General features: G+C 41.4%; 2 protein-coding genes across 2 annotated transcripts in view; one reads left to right on the top strand and one right to left on the bottom strand.

Moving 5' to 3' along the window:
- Positions 1-1003: 1003 nt before the first annotated feature.
- On the bottom strand, positions 1004-8842 carry LOC129100012 (alpha-tectorin-like). Its single transcript, XM_054609507.1, has 13 exons — positions 8797-8842; positions 7859-8118; positions 7329-7485; positions 7131-7215; positions 6979-7041; positions 6692-6894; positions 6059-6190; positions 4502-4689; positions 3628-3782; positions 2975-3217; positions 2616-2775; positions 2277-2407; positions 1004-1324 (listed from the first exon to the last, which is right to left on the bottom strand). The coding sequence occupies exons 1-12, from the start codon at positions 8840-8842 to the stop codon at positions 2318-2320; spliced, it is 1782 nt and encodes a 593-aa protein (XP_054465482.1). The 3' UTR covers positions 1004-1324; positions 2277-2317.
- Positions 8843-12504: 3662 nt separating this feature from the next.
- otud5a (OTU deubiquitinase 5a) overlaps positions 12505-25744 on the top strand; it is a 13725-nt gene continuing 485 nt past the window's right edge. The window contains 11 exon segments of the mRNA XM_054609919.1: positions 12505-13338; positions 16086-16179; positions 21465-21529; positions 22778-22934; positions 23021-23169; positions 23340-23525; positions 23612-23771; positions 23774-23809; positions 23812-23826; positions 23951-24022; positions 25127-25744. The exon segment at positions 25127-25744 is cut by the window's right edge and continues 485 nt beyond it. Of these exon segments, the coding sequence (XP_054465894.1) occupies positions 12805-13338; positions 16086-16179; positions 21465-21529; positions 22778-22934; positions 23021-23169; positions 23340-23525; positions 23612-23771; positions 23774-23809; positions 23812-23826; positions 23951-24022; positions 25127-25263 (1605 nt within the window). The 5' untranslated portion in view covers positions 12505-12804 and the 3' untranslated portion in view covers positions 25264-25744.

Here is a 25744-nt window from a genome sequence, read left to right as displayed (position 1 = left end):
ATAATCTGTACTGATTTATTCTAGAGATTATAATCTGTACTGATTTATTCTAGAGATTATAATCTGTACTGATTTATTCTAGAGATTATAATTTGTACTGATTTATTTTAGAGATTATAATTTGTACTGATTTATTCTAGAGATTATAATCTGTACAGATTTATTTTAGAGATTATTATCATATGCTGTTATGAAGATGTCTCCGCCTCTCCACTCTTTTGTATCTCAGTAAACTGAATCTTTTTCTTCTCTTTGAACTCTGGAGAAAGTAAATCAGCATAAATTTAAAAAAAATACGTCTGACCCTCCAAACCTTAAGAGTGAAAACCACGATGACATCACACCAAGTCTCTCAATATGACAGTAATATGCAGGGTATTTTGTATAAAGTGTTAGACTCTATATTTGAAGACAACTATTGCTTATAATGTATCATTATTATTATGATTATTATTATTATTATTATTACTCGACACTGAGCACCAACTGTAACAAAAGGTGTGTGTGTGTGTGTGTGTGTGTGTGTGTGTGTGTGTGTGTGTGTGTGTGTGTGTGGGAGGGGAGGATACTATAAATAAACACTTTGTCACTCCACAGCCTCGTGTCTGATTATTTACTAATTTCTAGTATTATACATATTATAATACTTTCCACTGGTGACGGGGTTCGTTTGAGTAAAGACGTTAATAAGAACGTTATTTACTTTATTATTTTACTGTCCAGCTGTTGTTGTCTTAACCTAAATAAGTAGTTTTGTTGTCTTAACCTAACTAAAAATATTTTATTCATTGACTATTTTCTTCCATCTGTATTATATTCATCTTTATTTTCTGATGTTTAGTGTTTGTAACAGACTGAATCGAGACTCTTTACTGCTGACGATGACGCACGTGAAAACAAAAACTGTGAATCACTCAACAAAAGTGTCTTTTACCCACATTCCCGTTTTAATATTTTTTTTGTTAGTTTGTGGATGATTGAACAAACAACAAGAGGATGAAAGTGAAACAACAGCAAAGTAACAAAACTGGTCAAAGTCAAAACACAAGAGGAGCTCCTGTTCCAGATTAATGAAATCCAGACAGCTTTGACAGAAACAGTTTAACGTTGTGGTTATATTTGAAAAGCAGCCCTTCACCATGTTAATTAAAGTCACAGTATTGACTGGAGGCAGAGTGAAGCGGTGCAGTGACGCCGGGGCTGATGGGATCACATCTCCCGGTGGAACCACCTCAGGACAACTGGACCGAGTCTTCATGGGGACCAAGCAGAAGTCTGGAATCATTCTGGAGGTCGACGTCAGTCGGTCGGAGACGGAAACAAGCTGAAAGAACAAACTGGTTTTACCCATCAGGCCTTGCTGCAAGATGCAGATGTTCTTTTTACAAACCTGCAGCGCAATGCTCTTTTTAAAAAGTGGCATTTGTTGCTTTTCGGTTTTAAATTCAGCCAACCCTCCATCTGCTGATCCTGAACCATGACATGAATCTCCTTAAACCCAGAAACTTTGGAAGACCAAATTAATTAAGAATTAATTAGTAACATTTTTATTTTCATAGTTTTCTTTTTTATAGTTTTCTTTTTTACAGTTTTTGTTATTGCATTTTTACATTATTATTCTTTATGAATATATAGAACGCCGTCGTGATTGGATTCATAGCATCATCTGGAGGCGCTCTGTGAATTTCACCGTATCTAGCAAACCAGACGTCGGCTGGTTTACAGTGGTAAGAACCTGAAATAAAAATATTTTGCTGTAATTTAAAATATATATAAATATATTTTTTTATAGTTTCATAGTTTGAGATTCATTCATTTAATTAATGGATGAAAAGGATGCTGAAATAACTAAATCATGATGCAAATATGTAAGAAGTTTGAATTCATTCTACAACAAGCAAAACATTTTAAAATGCTTGTTTTCTGAATGGAGTTTGGTTTGATCTGAACTCGGCTTTACTAACATTGTAGCTGCTCCATCAACGCTACAAATAACGTAATCTAGGAATAATTTGTCAGTGATATTTGTGTTTATACCAGAGACAGACTATAATTTATACTTTTATACACAGAGATTCATGAGGTTCGTTTGTAGAGTTATCGGTGAACACAGAAACACAATATTTGTTTTTCTCCATCTCTGACTCAACAACGTCAGCGACGATAGGAAGAGAATCTCAGCGTTTGCTTTGAACTCCACTAGCTTTGCTCGTTGGATGGACAGCTTCAAAAGTAAGACTTCACCACAAATGAACTCTACTGAAGAAGAAGTTCACCTGGATCCGGTCTCCGGTCTCAGCCATCCGGAGTGTCTGCTCTAGGACCAGGATATGGACACGATGGCTGGGTTGGGGTCTTCATATTGCGGCCTGAGAGTTCTCCGTCTCCGTCTGCGCTTCTGGCATTCCTGAAACAGTTAAAGACACGGACCGTTTAAAGTCTCACAGTGATCCAAAGATGTCTGTTTATCAATGAGTTCACTGAGACATGAGCTGATCACAGATGAGTCAGACACTTTGACTACATGGGAGCTAATACAGGGTAAAAATACAGTTCTTTATATTAACCAGTAGTTTCATGATTGTCTGTCCCTTTAAGATGAAGAACATGCGTACCGGCTGACACGTCGGGTCTCTCTTCAGACACAGCTTCATCTTGCAGCTGAGGAAGATTCCGCTGCTGTCGTCTTTGAACTGAAACATCTTGAAGGCTAAGGTGGTTCCCCCATTTCCGTCCTCCACCACCTTCACCGAGCTGTCCTCCGGGTTCCCACAGCTGCTCAGAGACAAGAACACCAGTGAGATCTCTTGTCGTCCACAACCAGCATCTTCAGACTATAGATTCTGGTTCTAAACGGATCCACTTATTGGTTCTGGTGTTTCATGGTTAGAAAGAACCGAAACCAAAATCTGTGTATGTAGTGGAGTAGAATGTTCTTGTTAAGTACAAGTACTTTGAATACTTGACTACTGACCCGCTCATGACGAGGTCGTACTTCAGATTGCCGCCCGTCTCGGCGTTGGTGGCGTAGCAGCTCTCCGTCACCAGGGTGATGATGCTCCCGTCCAGCCCGCCGGTGTTCAGGTTCATGTAGATGGTCTGATCCGTCTGGACCCCGTCGGAGTAGTCGAAGGGCGTCTCGCAGGCCATGTCGGAGCACATGCTCATAGTCAGACTGTAGTTCCAAGATCCAGATTCAATCTGCTGCAAGGCTTTGCTGCAGAGCACACACACACACACACACACACACACACACACACACACACACACACACACACACACACACACACACACACACACACACACACACACACACACACACACACATTACACAAACCCTTAAACCAAGGCTTCAACTTAAGACGTGATGACTTGTGAGCGTTTCGTCTCCAAAAGGAAGCTGAGTCTCCACATTGACTATGTTTACATGCACACTCATATTCCACTAATATTGAGAATATGACAGTATTGTCTCATGTAAAACATCATATTCCGTTTGGATATTCTGAATTAGTTCTCATTCCGAATGGATCATCTCCAGAAGAATGTGTGATATGTCGTATATTGAGAGAGAGAGAGTGATGGACAAGTCACTGAAAGCATTATTAGACATGTTGAACTACTCACCCTCCTTTGATTTTGAAGGACAGCTTCTTGACATCCGGCTGGCGGTAAAAGCAGGAGAAGTCGATGTTGACCAAGTCTAGACGAGAGATCTGAGCAGACGAGGAGCTGATGTTTGTCTTGATGGTGTTTTTGTAGGTAATCGTTTTGTTTGAAGCCTGCAGAGTCAGAGGATCAGACGGTGTTACTGCAGGATGTTAACAGGAAACCAGAACCTCAAAGGCCTCAGTCGGTTTCAAAACAAAGTGCTTGTCCAACTGTAATAGAGTACATTCATATAGACTACATTCATATAGACTACATTCATATAGACTACATTTATATAGACTACATTTATATAGACTACATTTATATAGACTACATTTATATAGACTACATTTATATAGACTACATTTATATAGACTACATTCATATAGACTACATTTATATAGACTACATTTATATAGACTACATTTATATAGACTACATTCATATAGACTACATTTATATAGACTACATTTATATAGACTACATTTATATAGACTACATTTATATAGACTACATTTATATAAGACTACATTTATATAGACTACATTTATATAAGACTACATTCATATAGACTACATTTATATAGACTACATTTATATATAAGACTACACATATTATATAGACTACATTTATATAGACTACATTTATATAAGACTACATTCATATAGACTACATTTATATAGACTACATTTATATAAGACTACATTTATATAGACTACATTTATATAGATATATATATATCTATTTCAGACAGCTGCTAAACTTGTTGGACTTAATACCCAGAATCCAGCGGACTTCGGACTCTGACAAGCACTTTGTTGGAGGCTTAATTTAGAGGAGAGACGCCCACCGAGATCACTGTCCCACAAGGTTTGTCGCCTTTGAAGCTGAAGGTCACCATGTGGGTCTCTTCATCCATCTGACCTCCACAGGTGTTGTCGTTCAGATGTAGATCAGTGTAGTCGATGCCTCTTTCATTCAGGAGACAACCAGCCAGGGTAACTGAAGCAGAGTCCTGCCCGCAGACCGTCGGGTCACCTGAACACCAGTACAGACGGAGAAATGAAACACCGATACACGTAGGTTTGTATCACAGACATCTGTGATTGATTAAGGTGTTCCTCAAGGAAGTATTCTGGGCCCTATTCTATTTTCTTGACAGTATTTTGGATCTGCATAATGTCAAATATCACATGTTACGCAGATGATACACAACTGTATATTTCTTATTTCTGTAGATTACCCTGACAGTTCTACCTGTCTCACTGACGTCATATTGCGATTTTCCTGAAAGAGTAACTGCACACTCAAACTTGATGAGTAAGCTTTCAATTAAATAATATGATATATTTAGTGTACTGTGATGAAACGCGTCGATGCTGGTGTCAATATTGACATTTCTTATAAAATGTATATAAACTGTCAGCTACTATTTTAGATCAGCCCTCTTTAAGATTAATTCTGAGAAACAGTCGACTGTTTGAGAGTAATATACGTCATGAAATATAAGAATGTTAACGTCCTCTACTCTTGGCTAAATTTAATTAGACTCTTTCATTATCTGTAGTATCTAGTTTGACCATTTTAACTCGAATGAATGACCATGAAATGCTGATTGCTTTTATCAAAAGTTACTTGGATCACTGCGACTCTCATTTAACAGGAAACATTTAGTCTTAAAGGGAATTATAGTTAATTCAATGCAACCAGAATCAGGACTAATGAGCCACTGCTTCTCATTTTTTTGTTCCAATTAAAGCTGATCTTCAACATTACCTTTCTTTTAGATATTCGTAATCTTTCCCAAAACAAATCAGGTTCTTAATAGTATTTATTAAAATTATCTTATGTGTCCCAGCAGCCACAAAATTATAGTGCACAGTCTGGTCTTTAGTTTTATTTGAACATCCTGAACTGTTGTCACACTGGTGTATTTACTGAACAGTGAATGCATGCAGATGGAAAACTGCAGCATTTCTTCTTCTGTTTTCACCAACTTCATAGAAAAAAGTAAAAAGGTTTATTTGTTGTCATTATTCATCAGGGTTGAGCGACAAAAAGCACTTTTTAGTCCAACTGAAAATGTAAAGCATCATTTAATATTGATTTAGTGTTAAATGTGTTGGCATTTATGTAAATTAACAATTCATTTGTGATTGTCTGTCAGTATATCGTGATAATACCAAGTTCTTTTTTCCTTATCAATGAAATTAGGCTTTTGTGATCAGCGTTTATCTCACTTCTACTAACCTAAAGAACTCAAAAGCGTCTCAGGTGGGAAGCAGCAGAAAAATGTGCTGATCCATTTATCTTGTTAACGAGTTACAGAAATTCTCAGCGGTTGTGCTATCAGTTTGCGGGAAACATAACATGTGGACCCGGTGATGCTGCAGAGAAACCGTCTTACCTAAAGAGCCTTTCACTCTGTATTTGGAGGCAAAATGAGCTCGACAGAGGCAGGCGGGTCGGCTGCTGATGTCTTCACCACAGAACTCGTGATCTCTGCAGATGACGTCCTGACAGAAGCCCTGAGGTGGGGCTACACAGGGGAAGAGTTTATCAGTAAGGCTTCATAAACTGTCTCCCTCCCCACTGACGGATGTAGACCAGGTCCTCAGACAGTGCTCGTCTGAGGGTCGAGTCTAGATGGTGACCCTTGATTTGTGAAACTGGTGAGTTGGTTGAGGTTAAGCTTTGACCTTGAATGGTGAGGTTAGGATAGTTCATCTACCAAAGAGTCTCAAGAGTGTTTTTATGGTAGTCTTTGTCTTTGGCCAACACCACAATGTTTCACAACGATCAGTGTTTCATGTTTTATTGGCTGTGACTAATCACAGCTCAGGTTTCTGGAGAACTGCTGTTAATTCAGGACTTTCCTGAACATTTCTGGTCACACTAAACTCACAAAATAAATAACAATATTTGATTCTCATTAAGGTAAAGAATGACCTGCTTAACTTACCTGTGTGACCAGATGTGAGCAGTTCAATAATGAACAGGTTAAAGACAGTTTAAGTGTGAAACAGAAGTTTGCTCTTACAGCAGCTGGCCTTTGACCTCCAGTCCTCCATACTGACGTTTCCCATGAGGCTGCAGGCTGCGGCGTACGCCTCCAGGAACTGACATTTGAGGGTGTCCTTCGCCGGGTATCTGCACAGCGTGTCGTTGCAGGCGGTGACGTAGGGCTCCGGGTTGACGAGGCTGTGGCAGGAGGTGAACGGCGCCTCCTTCAGGAGGTTACAGCTGTAGTGGGAGATAAACGGTGTGTTTAAAACATGTGTTTTATGGATCAGAGGAGAGCTGGTCCTCAGGTGTGTCTCCGCTCACCGAGCGCTCATCATGGGGCAGTTGATTCGGCCGTCAGCAGGTTCACTGAACTGCGTCTCACAGCTAGAAAGGAGACACAAACAGCAGAAGACCTCAGTGGAAGTGACGAAGCAGCAGTCAGTGGATGTTCAGGTGGTGACGAGGTGTCTTACCTGCTGGAGCTCAGCTCAGAGAGCTTCACTTCGCTCAGAGAGCTGCTGGAGTTCACACATAAACCCTGCAGGGCCGGTCCTTGTCCTGCAGCCACACAGTCATATTGAGGATGTGATACAGATAAACCTGGATATATTCATCTCTGTATGATTCTAACATGATCAGGTTTTTGGTGTTACACTTATTCAAATATGCACCTTTCATGTGGATCTGTGCGGTGGTGCCGTCAAAGAAGATGGAGGCGGTGTAGTTGTAGAGCGACACGCTGGCGGAGACTCCGTTCACGTCCTTAGAGAGCTCCACACCGTGAACCGTCTGAGGAGAGCTGCTCAGGCTCAGCGTTGTGCTGTTCATCTGAAGAACCACCGAACAGTTTGTAACATTGAAATGTGAGCCTGTATTATCACGACGTTCAGCGTCTCCCAATGGTTGTTTTGTGTCTCTTTGAGGTGGTTTTGACATCTGTGGTCATTGTACGCTCATGGCACAGGTGGCCAATCATTTAGTCACAATGACTCTGTTAAGCAAGTGATTATTTTAGTTCTGGATGAAATTTCCCTCCTCAGCAGATAATTAGGATGTAAATCGGATCAAAGCCTGAGAGTCTGACATATAAAGCTGAGTATCGTCAGCATATGATAGAAACTTTGCGTCATGCTGCCTGTTGAATTGAATCACTGAGAACATTTTTAAAGTTGTTGTGACCTTTAAACTGCCTGTAGCTTACTTGTACTTTCCCGCCTTGTCCCAGTTGAATGTCAACAGCCGGCCCGTCCAGACGCAAGATCACATGGTCCAAGAAACTAACGTCTTCACGCTGGCGTTCCCTGAAGACGGCCAGCAGCTGGAGGCCTGGAGCTGACATCAGAGTGTAGCCACAGCGATCCCGGACAAAGCCAACTTGGCTGCTGAAATCAATGACAGCTGGGCCGGTGACAGTGCAGGTAGTCGAGGTCTTAGTACCTGAACTCTGATGGACTGTACTACCTGCAGACATGAAATAAAGTCAGTCAGCAGGAGGAGCAAATGTAAACAGAACTGTTAGCAACAATGAGAAAAAGAAAGTCTGATTGAGATAAGATATATTCAAGTAATGTTTTAAGGAAGAGGAGATAAAAATATTTGGCTTTATAAATTAGATGAAATTTTAACATTTAAGTCAAAATATTTATTTTCTAAAAAATGATATAATAATATTTTAGGTTAAAGTTGAGATACTTTAAAATAATAACGCTATGCTCTTAAGAATCTCGAGATTGTCTCGAGATTAAAATCATAATAATTCAAGATTAAGGTTGTTATATTTTGTGTGAAAAAACTGATTATTTTGAAATTGAAGAAAAAACAAATATAAAGTAAAACCGTGTCTTTATTTTAGAGGGTATTATTTTGATATTTAGGTCATAACCAAGAAAGAAGTAATATTTACAGAAATCAGATATATATTTAAGAAAATAAATTGTAATACTTTGGCAAAACGTCATGTTCCTTCATGAGTAAAGTCATGATATTTACTCTAAAAAAATAATTTGAAAAAAATTATATTTTAGATTATAGCCGTACTATAACATATTACAACATTTGCAGAGCTAAAATACATCAGCAGATACCAGCAGAAGTTTGGAAGGTGCAGGTGGAGTTGGATGAAGTCAGTTGTGTGTTTACCTGTGAGCTGACTGAGGGCAGCCAGGTAGAGCAGGAGGTGGAGCATGTTGGAGGAGGCAAGTCAGCTGAAGGAGGGCTGGAGGAGAGATGTTTGAGTCATGCTAACATCATGCTAACATCATGCTAACATCATGATAAAGTCGTGCTAACATCGTGATAAAGTCATGCTAACATCATACTACATCATGCTAACATCACGATAAAGTCATGCTAACATCATACTACATCATGCTAACATCATGATAAAGTCATGCTAACATCATGCTAACATCATGTTACTATCATGGTAAAGCTATGAAGCCCAGAGAACAAAGACTCATATTTATGTGAGTGAATCATCTGGGTTTTGTTTTGAAATAAGTGAAGGTCAAAGTGTCTTCATGAGAACATCGTGGTGAACATCAGTGAGAACAAGCTGAACTTTTTGAACCCCTGTTGTTGTTGAAGACTAACAGGTCGGACCTGTCTGAAACACCTGGAGTCATTTCTGCTGTAAACATCTTCTGTTGTTCTGAGAGTCCCTTAAACCAAAGAGCCGGAAAAACAAGACCAGGAACGAGTCCGACCAGCATCTCTGAGACCTTCAGCTTTTTTTACTCTTCATCAAAGCAGAGGCAACTTTTTCCACAGCGAAGAGGAAGTTAACAGCCTGCAATCTGGAGCTTCACATGGACTCTAATAATCTGTAGGGACCTGTAAGGACCTGTAGGAGCCTTTAAGGAATATGTAAGGACCTGTAGGGAACTGTAAGGAACTTTTAGGAATCTGTAAGGACCTTTAGGAGCCTGTAATGACATGTAGGAATCTCTAAGGACATGTAAGGACCTGTAGAGGTCTGTAAGGACCTGTAAGAGCCTGCATGGACCTGTATGAATCTGTAAGGACCTGTAGAGATCTGTAAGAACCTGTATGAATCTGTAAGGACCTGTAGATATATGTATGGACCTGTATGAATCTGTAAGGACCTTTAGGAATCTGTAAGGACCTGTATGAATCTGTAAGGACCTGTAGAGATCTGTAAGGACCTTTAGGAGTCTGTAAGGACCTGTAGAGATCTGTAAGGACCTTTAGGAGTCTGTAAGGACCTGTAGAGATCTGTAAGGACCTGTAGAGATCTGTAAGGACCTGTAGAGATATGTAAGGACCTTTAGGAGTCTGTAAGGACCTGTAGAGATCTGTAAGGACCTGTAGAGATCTGTAAGGACCTGTAGAGATCTGTAAGGACCTGTATGAATCTGTAAGGACCTGTAGAGAGCTGATGATGGAATATGTCATAGTAGAGCAGTCACAGCTTAACTGCATACTGATCATACTGATTTTTTAAGTGTGGTATTAAAACTTTTGCTTGTAACTGAGTCTTTTCACTGTGTTGTATTAGTACTTTTACTGTCACAAAGTATTTTTATGGTGTGTTGTTTGACATTTTACTCAGTATTTCTACAGTGTGGAATAATTACTTTTTCTATCACAGTATTTTTACAGTTGGTATTAGAACTTTTTCTTGTAACAGAGTATTGACACTGTGTTGTATTGTTACTTTTACTGCAGTAAAGGATCTGATTCCTTCCTCCACCACGGCGGTTGTATTCATGTATTCTTACCTTCTGTGGTCCGTTGGACGGTCAGTGGACGCTGCTGTAGGACTCTGAGGAGACGGGTCCACCTGCTGTGTCTCTGTGTCTGTGTCTGTGTTGTACTCTGTGTTGTACTCTGTGTTGTACTCTGTGTTGTACTCTGTGTTGTACTATGATGTTGTACTCTGATCTCCCTCCTGACGTCTCGTCCTCAACACACAGAAAATGTTCTCACAGATTCCTCTCATGTTTCTGTCTCCTGAAACAGGTTCCGTCTCTATAATTTACTGACAGTTTGGTTCAACCTGCAGCGAAATAATTCTTGCAAATGAGCTCAGTAATGCAGAATCTCGTCGCTCAGAGGAACGAGGTATTCAGGTTCTTTACTGAAGTTAAAAGTACAAAAGAACAATGTACAAACTGGGGTTTAAAGTACCAAAGTATCAAAAGTAAAATCGCTTATTATGGAAACAGAATGATATTAATATATGTTTTTTATTATTGGTGATGAAATGTCACTTAATACTTGTAAATATTTACTCAAGTACCGTGCTTAAGTACTATTTTGTGATACTTTACATAAGTATTATTGTCTGCTACTTTATATTTCATATACAACACATTTTGGAGGTAAATGTTGTGCGTTATTATTTGATAAAGTACCCAGAAGCCTATAAAGTAATTATCATCCATCATCCATCCGTCCAGGTGTTCTGGGTCCAGACCATAATAATCTTCTGTCTGTGACTTCAGATTGGGACTGACACCTCCATCCTACATCAGAGCCAGCCGACCAATCAGCTCGTCAGAAACAGCTCCACCTCACCACATGAGAAGTATGTAAAATAAGATTTTAATTTAATTAAGAATTTAATTAAAAAAACTATAAAAGAGAAATTCCATTCAGAATTAGAATTCAAGCAGAATACAAACTGTACCCAGCAGAGTTGTACTTGTACTAATACCTTAATACTGTCCCAAGTATTTTGTATTATGGGATATAAAGTGAAATATAAGGTTAGTTGTTAATTATTATAACTATTATTATTGTATTATTATTGTTATTATTATTGTTATTATCATTATTATTGTTATTATTGTTATCACTATTATTGTTATTATTGTTATTGTTATTATTGTTATTATCGTTGTTATTATCATTATTATTGTTATTATTGTTGTTATTATCATTTATTATTGTTATTATCGTTGTTATTATCATTATTATTGTTATTATTGTTATTATTATTATTGTTATTATCGTTGTTATTATTATTATTATTGTTGTTATCATTGTTATTATTGTTATCATTATTATTGTTATTGTTATTATTATTGTTATTATTGTTATTGTTGTTATTATTGTTATTGTCGTATTATTATCATTATTATTGTTATTATTGTTATTATTGTTATTATCGTTGTTGTTATTATTGTTATTATTATTGTTATTATCGTTGTTATTATTGTTATTATTATTATCATTATTATTGTTATTATCATTATTATTGTTATTATCGTTGTTATTATCATTATTATTGTTATTATCGTTATTATGTTATTATCATTATTATTGTTATTATTTGTTATTATCGTTGTTATTATCATTGTTATTATCATTATTATTGTTATTATCGTTGTTATTATCATTATTATTGTTATTATCATTGTTATTATTGTTATTATTATTATTATTATTGTTATTATCATTATTATTGTTATTATCATTATTATTGTTATTATTGTTTATCGTTGTTATTATCATTATTATTGTTATTATTGTTGTTATTTATTATTATTATTATCATTATTATTATTATTATCGTTGTTATTATCATTATTATTGTTGTCACTGTTGTCACTATTATTGTTATTATTATTATATTTATTATACTGATAATAATATTTAATAATAATCATACGCTGTGCATGTACTGGAATAAAGAGTTTTGTTGAACAGAGAAGCGTTTCGTCAGTGAGATAATAAACATAAAGATCCGATTAACGGCCTGTCGTAACACGCTGTGCCGTCGTAAACACGCTGTGCCGTCGTAAAGCCGTCGTAAACACGTTGTGCCGTCGTAAACACGCCGTGCCGTCGTAAAGCCGTCGTAAACACGCTGTGCCGTCGTAACCAGGAAGTGACGTCGCCGCTCCGTCAGAGTGTGTTGATGTTTTGTGGACGGGCGGCTGGAGAACCAGAGGATCCGCGTCTTGTTTTTGTTCAACAGAACCGTCGAGCAGCAGCGGAGCCGCGCTCCCCGTGGTGCGACGCGGGCCGAGCCGGAGCAGAGCAGCCCGCAGACCCGCAGCCCGCACCCCGGAGACCCGCACAGCCCGCACAGACCCGCACAGACCCGCACCACCCCGCAGCTCCCCATGACGATCCTCCCCAAGAAGAAGCCCGGCTCCGGGGTCGTGTCGGACCACGCCGATGACAGCGACCGTCGCAGCGGCTCGGACCCGCACCAGCACCCGCACGCGGGCCGCCCCGGAGCGCGGCCGCGCGCGTCGCCCCCCTGGTCCTACCAGCCCGCCGCGTCCTCCAGAGACGAGCGGCGGAGCGGCGAGGCCGCGCGGCCGCAGCAGGCCTCCCCGACGCCCGGCGGCTCCGCGTCCCCGGGGGGGCCCGGGGGACGTGAGGGACGCGAGGGACGTGCGGGACGCGCGGGAGGCGCGGGACGGCGGCGGGCTGGGGGCGGGGCCGCGCGGGGAGCTGGCGGCGGCGGTGGCCGGGGTCGCGGGCTGCGGCGGCGGCAGCTGCTGCTCCGGGCCCGGACTCAGCAAGCGGCGGCGGCAGACAGGCAGCTGCTCCGGAGGAGCGGCGGCAGCGCTGGCCGGAGGAGGGCAGCCAGGACAGCCCGGAGGATCCGCACAGGACGCCGAGGAGGGAGCCGGAAACAACAGCGAGGACGAGTACGAGAACGCGGCCCGGCTGCAGAGCGTCGACCCGGCCACCGTGGAGCAGGTAGGAGCTAGCGTTAGCATGGGGCTAGCGTTAGCATGGGCTAGCGTTAGCATGGGGCTAGCGTTAGCATGGAGCGTTAGCATGGAGCGTTAGCATGGAGCGTTAGCATGGAGCGTTAGCATGGAGCGCTAGCGTTAGCATGGAGCGTTAGCGTGGAGCTAATGCAGCTAATGCTAACGCTGGAGAAACGGCAGGCAGCTTGTTGTGATGTGTTAGCATTAGTTAGCATTAGCATCCAGTTTACCGTTCACTTATGTGACAGGACAGCTAGCATCCACAGCTAGCAATAACCAGGTGTCCTCATAGACAATAACCAGGTGTCCACATAGAGACAATAACCAGGTGTCCTCATAGACAATAACCAGGTGTCCTCATAGAGACAATAACCAGGTGTCCTCATAGACAATAACCAGGTGTCCTCATAGAGACAATAACAAGGTGTCCTCATAGAGACAATAACAAGGTGTCCTCATAGAGACAATAACAAGGTGTCCTCATAGAGACAATAACAAGGTGTCCTCATAGAGACAATAACAAGGTGTCCTCATAGAGACAATAACAAGGTGTCCTAGAGACAATAGGTGAGACAATAACAAGGTGTCCTCATAGAGACAATAACAAGGTGTCCTCATAGAGACAATAACAAGGTGTCCTCATAGAGACAATAACAAGGTGTCCTCATAGAGACAATAACAAGGTGTCCTCATAGAGACAATAACCAGGTGTCCTCATAGAGACAATAACCAGGTGTCCTCATAGAGACAATAACAAGGTGTCCTCATAGAGACAATAACAAGGTGTCCTCATAGAGACAATAACAAGGTGTCCTCATAGAGACAATAACAAGGTGTCCTCATAGAGACAATAACAAGGTGTCCTCATAGAGACAATAACAAGGTGTCCTCATAGAGACAATAACCAGGAGAGACAATAACAAGGTGTCCTCATAGAGACAATAACAAGGTGTCCTCATAACCAGGTGTCCTCATAGAGACAATAACCAGGTGTCCTCATAACCAGGTACAGATCAGGGATAATAACGGTCCGTTACTCCACTAATGTGTCCGTATAGAGACAATGACCAGGTGACCATGATGAGTCTAAAGTCCTGTATTGTACTATATGTTATTTATATTTCTGTCATAGGTGAGAACAGCATAAATAACTTCATTTAAAGCATTTAAAAAATCTAAATATATTTTTATTTGTGTGAAATAATATTTCTTTCAGTTTATCACAGATAAAATATGGAGTTCCAGAGGGATTGATACAAACCGTGTCCTTGTAAAACTCAGTTTTCTGATTAGCTGCCCATTTTGTTCATCTTTAGTCTTTCACATTGTTCTCTAATGTCTGTTTTATTGTCGGTAAACTGAATGTCCCCTCAGACTCTGGGATCTACATTGTTACCGTTTGATATTTTACAGATTAATCAATTAGCCGATTGATTGATAAAACAAACAACAGATTAAATGAAAATAATGTTTGTTTATCCCTGAACCTGTTGACGAGTTAAACATTTGTCTCTGTAGTCAGTGGACAAGATGGAGGAGACATAATTAACTTATTATTATATAATATATCAATTAAACCAAAGTATTGTTTTTGTTCATTCAGAACACCTTTTCACTGACTTAAAGCACAGGTACCTGAACACAGCATCCTGTAAATAGTCACTGTAGTCCTGTTCAGGGAGATTATATTATTATTATTGTTCTGTGAATTAATTAAATCTCACAGAACGTCATCACTTAGGATTCTTTTCTAGTTTGAGGAGCCAAAACAATCAAAAACAACAGAAGACTCAATAACCAGGGTGTTGTGTATTATAATATAATATAATGTAGTAATAATATGCTTTAATTTAATATGCTATAATATAATGTAGTTATAATTTAATATAATATAATGTAGTAATAATATGCTTTAATATAATGTAGTAATAATATGCTATCATATAATGTAGTAATAATATAATTTAATATAATGTAGTAATAATATGCTATAATTTATAATATAATGTAGTAATAATATGCTTTAATATAATGTAGTAATAATATAATTTAATATAATGTAGTAATAATATGCTATAATTTAATATAATATAATGTAGTAATAATATGCTATAATTTAATATTATATAATTTAATATAGTATAATATAATGTAGTAATAATATGCTATCATATAATATAGTAGGCTATAATATAATATACCGTTTATTGGTGGACAAACGGTTTATGACAGATTTTCTGTTTTTATGTCGGTCAAACACATTTCACTATTTTCTGACATTTAATGAACCATCAATAATGAAATTAATCATATATGTATAAGCTATATATTTATGAATATATATATATATATATATATATATATAATGGTTTCTCTGGTGGACACTGTCAATGTTGTCAACATTTATTAGTTTACAGTCAAACTAATAATGATTGTTTGACAATCATTATTAGTTTCTAGTTTCTATTGGACAAAAGCTCTGTAAATATATATAAATATATATATATATTTATATATATATAAATGTATCTATTTATATATATATATATATATATATAAATGAATAAATAAATACATTTATTAAATGTAATAATATAATGTGTAAACTGATTGAATCATTGTCATCATCGTTTTCACACCTTTAACAGACCGTACGGTCCAGTACACACCTGACCCAGTGTGTGTTTATGTTTGTTTGTTTGTATGTGCGTGCATGTGTGTGTGTGTGTTCAGCAGGAGCACTGGTTTGAAAAAGCTCTGAGGGAAAAGAAAGGCTTCGTCATCAAGAAGATGAAGGAGGACGGAGCGTGTCTGTTCAGAGCCGTGGGTGAGTGACACACACACACACACACACACACACACACACACACACACACACACACACACACACACACACACACACATAGACACAATAAAAGACACACATAGACACATAGACACACACACACACACACACACACATACACACACAGACACACACATAGACACAGACACACACACACAGACACACACATAGACACAGACAAACACACACACACACACACACACACACACACACACACATCACCTTGTTATATAGGTGGTTGTGGGTGCAGTTCCTCTGGTCACCAGCAGGTGTCAGTGTTGTAGTTTTATTTTCTGCTTTAACAGAAACATTCTGTGAACCAGTTTTTCTTCTGGAGAGAATAATACACGACAATTACATTATTATTATTATGTATTATATCTAAACAGATAATACTGAAAACAGGACATGGTGAACAGTGATGATAATAGAGATGAAACATGTGCTGCAGTGTTTAAACTGAGGAGATGATCAGCTGAGAGTCAGGGACCTCATCACCACACACACACACACACACAGGTCAATCATCACTAGTTTATCAGACAGAACTCCAGTCATTTTTATGCAGTATTTAATAAATATGTATCTGAAATGTTTACAGCTCTATTTAGAAACACAGAAGTCCTGATTTTAAACCTTATATTTATAATAATATTTATTTATCTGATGATGAGATCAGGGCTCTTAAAGAGGAGGACTGCAGCTCCAACGAGGAAGTTTGATGAGAGAATGTTTTCATGAACTCTGACCCATGAGAACCAACGTGATGGAGACACAGATGCTGATTATACGTATAATCATTTAAATTCACTTCACATTTTTCACTTTCATAATAATGAACTCTTCAGGCTGGATGTTGTGTTTTGGTCAGAGGTCAGAGGTCATGGTCTCTCTCTGTTTGTTTTAGTTTTAGTGTTTAGTGCTTTAGTGGACTGTTTTTACAAGTCTCTGAACACAACACGAGGTTCTTATGCAGGTGTAACAGTGACGATGTGCTGACACCAGGGGGCGCTGTGATGACGTTCACCTGTGTGTGTGTGTGTGTGTCGTGATGAATGCGATCCCTTTATTCAACATGATGTCTCTCTACACATTCAGAATGATCCCAGTCTCTTCCTCACAGTGAGACATACAGCTTATTGATCAAGCACCGATATCTGATCAGCACACAGAGCCCAGTGATCAATATCAGGACTGAAACTGTCTCTACTTCTGATTCTACTTACTTCTGTTTTCAGAGAACCGTTTCTCTGCTCCGCCTGACATTTCACAGAAATCATTTGTTTGTTAACACACACACACACACACACACACACACACACACACACACACACACACACACACACACAGAGCTGCCCACCTGAAACAGAAAGTGCACAGCTCGGTGTGAAAACAATCTTGAGACATCAAACTGTGGGTGTGAGTGTGGGTGTGTGTGTGTGTGTGTGTGTGTGTGTGTGTGTGTGTTGATTGTTGATTGTTGTTTTTCAGGTAAACGCACTTGTTGTTTGTCACATTCCTGCTGTGAGAGGAAACCTGCCAATCATCTTTTACTGCAGTACAAGTACTTATACTTCAGTGTAGAAATATAAAAAATACTATATCTACCTCTGAGATGTCGTACAGTAAAAAGTACAATATTTGAAATATTAATTTAAGTATATTGATCCTGATCCGTCTCATCAGTTCTTAATTTCATCTTCTTTCTTTACAAACATTTGTTTCTCTGAGCGTCCTTGAACGCAGCACGACATAAACACGTCTGTCTGCAGCTGGTTGAACTGGTTTCACTGGGATCACGTTCCTCACTGGCCTGACTGATCTTCCTCCTTGTCGTCATGGAGTGTGTTGTCACGGTAACCGTCAGTCTTCCCCAAAGGGTTTTCCCCCCGTCAGTCCCAACACGCCGTCAGACTGATTGTCTGAAGCTGGGTGTTCCCTTTCTTGTGGGGGCGGGGCTTAAAGGGCCTCTTTCTATTTTGAGCAGGTTAGTCCTGCCCTTCCTGACCGACGGACCAATCAGGAGGCTTGGAGCTGAAAGCAGACAGCACTCACACATATGATTGATGGTCTGTCACATGATCAGTCACATGATCAACTGAAGTGTGTGTGTGTGTGTGAGAGACCTCTGTCAGACTGACCTCTGTCCTGTTTCCTGTAACATCAGAGACACGCTGAGTGTTTGTGTCCAGACGGTTGGTGTAAAGAGGAAACTCCTGTTTCTCCATCAGTCTGCTGAGTGATCTGGTTCAAAGGTCCAGCTGGTCCTGGTACTGGTTTTAAATATGGAAACGTTGACAGCAGGAAACAGTGACACAGGTTCCCACAGTTAGGAGAACGTTAAGAGGAACAGTAAGATGTTTAGAAGTGACTTTTGGATCCGAAATCAGGAGACAAACCTCCGGTTCTTTAAAGTGAATCCAGAGCTTCCTGTGTTAAAGCTGCATTCTCTCTCCTGACCACCAGGGGGCGACTCCTCTGGTTGTATAGAAGTCTATGAGAAAATGACTCTACTTCTCTCTTGATTTATTCCCTCAGTAAACATTGTAAACATGAGTTTATGGTCTCAATCTCTAGTTTCAAGTCTTCTTCAATACAGCATGATGTTCATTTAGGAAATGATGCTCCATTTAGAGTCAAACAGACCATAAAGCAGGGGATGCTTTAGGGCGGGGCTACACACTGATTGACAGGTCCACACCAGAGACGTATACGGCGTCTCTACGTCACTCCTCCTCACTCCATATATGGTCACTTCCTGTTCACTGGTTGTGAAAAAAATAACAACATGGGTTGACTGATCATAGATCAATACTTAAAACTGTCCATGATCAAGTTTCTTTGGCCCCTGATCCTCTAATATTGATTAAATATTGATTAAATATGACTGTGATGAAATGTAAGAACAGCTGTAGAAACAAAATGTGAAACATCTTACAGTTAAAGAGCTTCTTAATCCAAAGCCAATAGAGCTGATCATCTGAAGTTATTGATCTGATATTGAAAGTGTATCTGGAGAACAGGACAGAAGAGGTCTCACTCTGTTGGAACTACAGAAACAAACCTGACTGATCTTCATTGATTATGTCTCGACTCTTTAAGCTTCCGGCTAACGGTTTCTGGGAAATCACATTACCCAGAATGCTTTGCAGGCTGCAGACTGGTGCTGGTGGTCAGAGTGATCAGAGGCTGTGAGCCTCAGATAAAAACTTTATCGATGTCAGTGAAACCAGCAGACGGCTGCAGTCCTTTCTTATCAGGTCCCGCCCACTTTCCTAGAATAACGCCCAGGCTGACCAATCAGAGGTGTGTGTGTGTGTGTGTGAGATATTATTATTATTTCTGAAGAAGTCTATCAGTGTTTCTCAGCAACCAACGCTTATTTACTGCCCATCCTCCTCTCCTTGTTTCCTCTTAATGCTGAACAGTCTTTAAAACTGAAACACTGAATCCAGTTGGTTTCTTCTTTGTCCTGATGATGGAACATCTGATGCTGATGTGTGTTGATGTCTTCTGCTGAATCTTCCTGCTCCTCCGTCACTAACCCTCAGCCAATCAGATGGTAGTGCTAACCCTGTTAGCTCCTGTTGCTAACGGGCGGCTATGGCGTAGTGGAGAGTAAGGTAGTTCTCCAATCAGAGGGTCGGTGGTTCGATACCCGGCTTCGGCAGTCCATGTGTCCTTGGGCAAGACACTTAACCCCAAGTTGCTCCTGAAGGCCATCGGTGTGGACTGGATGATGAATGTTAGTTAGAGTCTGATGGTGGCACCTTGATGGTAGCCTGTCATCAGTGTGTGAATGGGTGAATGATATGTAACATACTACTGACTGTAAGTCGCTTTGGAGAAAAGCCTCTGCTACATGACTGTAATGTAACGGCATACGGCTAAAAGTATGCTGGCTGAACTCTTGTCGTTCATCATCAGTCCAGTATTTCAGATTTTTATACTTTGAGTCGACGATTCAGAATTAAGAGACAAACCATAAACAACAACAACAACTACAGTTACTGAGTGATTTAAATAAGATAAGATAATCCTTTATTAGTCCCGCAGCGGGTAAAGAAAAATCTGTATATATAATATTTTAGTTATTGTGGATTCTTTACTGTTTTATTACTTATTTGGGCCTGAACACACACACACACACACACACACACACACACACACACACACACACACACACACACACACACACACACACACACACACACACACACACACACTCTCACTCTCTCTCTCTCTCGCTTTGGCCGGGTGGTATGTTGGGAGAATCCCTCTGTTTGATTCTGACACCTGGTGTGTGTGTGTGTGTGTGTGTGTGTGTGTGTGTGTGTGTGTGTGTGTGTGTGTGTGTGTGTGTGTGTGTGTGTGTGTGTGTGTGTGTGTGTGTGTGTGTGTGTGTGTGTGTGTGTGTGTGTGTGTGTGTGTGTGTGTGTGTGTGTGACTACTGATGAGAAAAAGGAAGTTGTCGGGGAGGTTCTGAGAATCGCCGTGGTGACAGACCATGTGACTTGCTGGAACTCAAACCGAAGTGATGCTCATTTGCATACCGCTGTGTGTGTGTGTGTGTGCGTTAGTTTATCAGGTTCACCTTCACAGTTTCTTTGTGAGTCAGTAAAGGGAGAAATTCTTTTTTTAGTGTTTCAGTCAAAGCGCTGACGTTTAGCTCCTTAAATCTACTTTATTTTTAATAACAACACATCATCATTATTATTATTAATGTTATTATTGTTGTATTTATCTACTAACTGTCATGTTAAAACAATGTGCACAAACACACATACACACACACATAGAGATGTCATTGAGACATAACTGTGTTTATAGAATAAAAGCTAAATCGTGGTTTCTTTTAATTTTAAAAACTTTTCTCTTCCTGTATTTTGATCACATGACAGCAGCCGTTCACATGATGAACTTTAGTCGGACACTTGAACAAAATAAAAGACGTTTAGTAAATATTTAGTTTTGATATTTGTGGATGTTGGAGTCCAAAAAGGATTTTATCCAAGTTAAAAGTAATTCTGTCCCAAATAAAGTCTGTAATTCTGTTTATTTAAACGTCTTAACCTTTACATTGATGGTTGTGGATCGTCCTCCTGAGAGCAGCAGGAGCTGAATGTCTGTAGTTTTACTCTGTGTCTCCTGACGGTCGTTCGGTGTCTCAGCAGACAGTAGGACGTCCAGTTTTGTCTCCGCTGTGATGTCAGCGTCTCTTTTTATGGATGTGAGTTGTTTGACCTTTGACCCTCTCTGTGTCTCAGCTGACCAGGTCTACGGGGATCAGGACATGCACGAAGTGGTCAGGAAACACTGTATGGACTACCTGGTGAGTACCTGTCTGTCCTCATCCTGTCTGTCCTCATCCTGTCTGTCCTCATCCTGTCTGTCCTCATCCTGTCTGTCCTCATCCTGTCTGTCCTCATCCTGTCTGTCTCCTCCTGTCTGTCCTCATCCTGTGTGTCCTCATCCTGTCTGTCCTCATCCTGTCTGTCCTCATCCTGTCTGTCTCATCCTGTCTGTCCTCATCCTGTCTGTCCTCATCCTGTGTGTCCTCATCCTGTCTGTCCTCATCCTGTCTGTCCTCATCCTGTCTGTCCTCATCCTGTCTGTCCTCATCCTGTCTGTCCTCATCCTGTCTGTCCTCATCCTGTCTGTCCTCATCCTGTCTGTCCTCATCCTGTCTGTCTCCTCCTGTCTGTCCTCATCCTGTCTGTCCTCATCCTGTCTGTCCTCATCCTGGTGTCCTCATCTGTCCTCATCCTGTCTGTCCTCATCCTGTCTGTCCTCATCCTGTCTGTCCTCATCCTCTGTCCTCATCCTGTGTCCTCATCCTGTCTGTCCTCATCCTGTCTGTCCTCATCCTGTCTGTCCTCATCCTGTGTGTCCTCATCCTGTCTGTCCTCATCCTGTCTGTCCTCATCCTGTCTGTCCTCATCCTGTCTGTCCTCATCCTGTCTGTCCTCATCCCTGTCTGTCCTCATCCTGTGTCTGTCCTCATCCTGTCTGTCCTCATCCTGTCTGTCCTCATCCTGTCTGTCCTCATCCTGTCCTGTCCTCATCCTCATCCTGTGTCCTCATCCTGTCTGTCTCCTCATGTCTGTCCTCATCCTGTCTGTCCTCATCCTGTGTGTCCTCATCCTGTCAGTCTTCATCCTGTCTGTCCTCATCCTGTCTGTCCTCATCCTGTCTGTCCTCATCCTGTCTGTCTCCTCATGTCTGTCTCCTCATGTCTGTCTCCTCATGTCTGTCCTCATCCTGTGTGTCCTCATCCTGTCTGTCCTCATCCTGTCTGTCCTCATCCTGTCTGTCCTCATCCTGTCTGTCCTCATCCTGTGTGTCCTCATCCTGTGTGTCTGTCTGTCCTCATCCTGTCTGTCCTCTGTCCTCATCCTGTCTGTCCTCATCCTGTCTGTCCTCATCCTGTCTGTCTCATCCTGTCTGTCCTCATCCTGTCCTGTCCTCATCCTGTCTGTCCTCATCCTGTCTGTCCTCATCCTGTCTGTCCTCATCCTGTGTGTCCTCATCCTGTGTGTCCTCATCCTGTCTGTCTTCATCACGCTCTTCTTCCTTCCAGATGAAGAACGCTGACTACTTCTCCAACTACGTGACGGAGGACTTCACCACATACATCAACAGGAAGAGGAAAAACAATTGCCACGGCAACCACATCGAGATGCAGGCGATGGCTGAGATGTACAACAGACCAGTGGAGGTGTACCAGTACAGCACAGGTGAGTCCTTCTGTCCAATAGAAAACCAGCTGCAGATCTGTCAGCCAATCACGTCCCACCAAACCTCACCCCTCCTCCTCCTCCAGAGCCAATCAACACGTTCCACGGCATCCACCAGAACAACGACGAGCCAATCAGAGTGAGCTACCACCGCAACATCCACTACAACTCGGTGGTGAACCCCAACAAGGCCACCATCGGGGTCGGACTGGGACTGCCCGCCTTCAAACCCGGGGTACCAGAACCAGAACCTTTAAGACCAGAGACCTATTCTTATATTCAGTCTGGTTCAAACATGTACAGTGAACTGAAGGTTCTACTGTTTACGTCCCCCAAAGCATTCTGGGAGTTGTAGTGCGTGTGTGTCTGTTCAGTAACACATGTTTTAACTGCCCCCCCCCCCAGTACGCCGAGCAGACGCTGATGAAGTCGGCCATCAAGACGTCGGAGGAGTCGTGGATCGAGCAGCAGATGTTGGAGGACAAGAAGAGAGCGACGGACTGGGAGGCCACCAACGAGGCCATTGAGGAGCAGGTGGCCCGGGAGTCCTACCTGCAGTGGCTCCAGGACCAGGAGAAGCAGGCCCGACAGGTACGCCAAGACCCCGCCCCTCATCCAATCACAGACTCCCATTACAGATGGTTCAGATCCCTCTGATGTGTCCGTCTCTCTCTCAGCCCCGTAAGGCCAGCGCCACCTGCAGCTCGGCGACAGCGGCGGCCTCCAGCGGACCAGACGACTGGAGCGCCCGGTCGCCGCGGCAACGCGACTCCGACCCCTCCCACTCCCACTCCCACGCCGACCTCCCACCCGCCCCGTCGACCCACAACAAGCCCCCTCCCCCGCCGGAGCCGCCCTCATCCTGAGCAAACCCCCTCCCCCTGCGCGCCAGGTAACACACACACACACACGTTTCTACATGACACGCCGTACTCGACCAATCAGGGAGCGGCATGAGTACAAAACCTGTGTGTGTATGTGTATGTGTATTTGTATGTATGTATGTATGTGTGTAGGTCCCAGTAATCAGAGTCGTCATCATTTGGAGTACAGAGCCATCATGCAGGAGATGTCACCTACAGCGTTTGGTAAGATCCTACTACTACTACTACTACTACTACTACTACTACTAGTACTACTACTACTACTACTACTACTACTACTACTACTACTACTACTAGTACTACTACTACTACTACTACTACTACTACTACTACTACTACTACTACTACTACTACTACTACTAGTACTACTACTAGTACTACTACTACTACTACTACTAGTACTACTACTACTACTACTACTACTACTACTACTACTACTACTACTAGTACTACTACTACTAGTACTACTACTAGCTACTACTACTACTACTAGTACTACTACTACTATTACTAGTACTACTACTACTACTACTACTACTAGTACTACTACTACTAGTACTACTACTAGCTACTACTACTACTACTACTACTAGTACTACTACTACTACTACTACTATTACTAGTACTACTACTACTACTACTAGTACCACTACTAGTACTAGTACTACTAGTGCTAGTAGTACTACTAATGCTACTGCTACTACTACCTTCTTTACTACAGCACTAGTACTATTACTGCTGCCATGTTTACTGCTTACTGCCACTTCTGCTCGTCACCTGTTGTTTACAGTCCGATTTCAACAGGAAGCGCGCTCTCTCTCTCTCTCTCTCTCTCTCTCTCTCTCTCTCTCTCTCTCTCTCTCTCTGTCTCTCTCTCTGTCTCTCTCTCTCTCTCTCTCTCTCTCTGTGTGTGTGTTACTGTGTGTGTGTGTGTGTGAGGTTGTCTGAGGTGAAGCTGCTGTCTCTACAGAGTACCACAGCAGTATATTTTATCAGGTGTTTTTCGGCTCCACAGTGAAGACTGGTGTGTTTTTTTATCAGAGTACACAAAGTATTCAACTGTCACCAGTTCTTCCTGTCCGTTTCATCTTTGACTCGTGTTTTCTTCACATGTAATCAGGAGCTGTTATCAGGAGACACACTGATGTCCTCTAGCTGGATTCTAAATAATCTGATGATATTCAAAAGAGTCAACTTTATGTATTCAGCACTTTTCTATCAAGTAAACACGCTGCTGAAAACGGTGGAATCAGGAAAATGACCTGGTCTCTCTGGGTCCTGGTCTGTAAACTGGTCTGTGTGTTCCAGGTCTGACGGACTGGGAGGACGATGAGATCCTGGCGTCGGTGCTGGCCGTCTCTCAGCAGGAGTACCTGGACAGCATGAAACATCAGAGCTCCGCCTCCATGCATCGAGAGAGAGAGCCGTCACCTGACAGCAGCTGATAGCCGGCCCACACACACACACACACACACACACACACACAACGATGACCTTTGACCTCCCCTCCTCACCCTCCCCCCCCTCACCTCTGACCCTCAGAAGGAGATTGACCAGGGAAAAAAATAAAACATCCAACACAGAAATGCACACTAGTTTTTTTCTTTTCAACTCACCCGTTCATCACTCGTCTCCTCGTTACCTTCCCTCCTTTCCTCTTTCTCGTGTCCTTCCAGCCAATAGTGATCCAGCATTACTTTCGTTTCCTGGTTACAACCCAGATGGAGCTTTATCTTGATGCCGATTTGGGATCAGTTGTGATTTAAGATTTTATTTTGAAATCCACAGACACCAGTTTTAAATTTTAAAATCTTTGTTTTCGTTCAACAGTTATTTGGTTCCTAGCAGGCTGTTAGCTCTGCAGCTATCAGGACCATTGGTTTCAATGAGGAATGCTAGTCAGAAATGAAAAGACGTCCAGTACTT

The sequence above is a fragment of the Anoplopoma fimbria genome, chromosome 12 (genome assembly GCF_027596085.1).
Source record: "Anoplopoma fimbria isolate UVic2021 breed Golden Eagle Sablefish chromosome 12, Afim_UVic_2022, whole genome shotgun sequence".
Taxonomy (NCBI): domain Eukaryota; kingdom Metazoa; phylum Chordata; class Actinopteri; order Perciformes; family Anoplopomatidae; genus Anoplopoma; species Anoplopoma fimbria.
Note: the sequence above shows the minus strand (reverse complement) of the source record. Positions and strands in the feature narration are given on the sequence as shown.

Excerpts from the sequence above, each read along its gene's own strand:
- LOC129100012 (XM_054609507.1), bottom strand. The coding sequence starts at position 8,842 with ATGCTCCACCTCCTGCTCTACCTGGCTGCCCTCAGTCAGCTCACAG. Across the intron at positions 4,690-6,058 it reads CAGAGTGAAAGGCTCTTTAG|GTGACCCGACGGTCTGCGGG; the intron begins GTAAGACGGTTT and ends ACTGGTGTTCAG. Across the intron at positions 2,776-2,974 it reads TACGACCTCGTCATGAGCGG|CTGTGGGAACCCGGAGGACA; the intron begins GTCAGTAGTCAA and ends GTCTCTGAGCAG.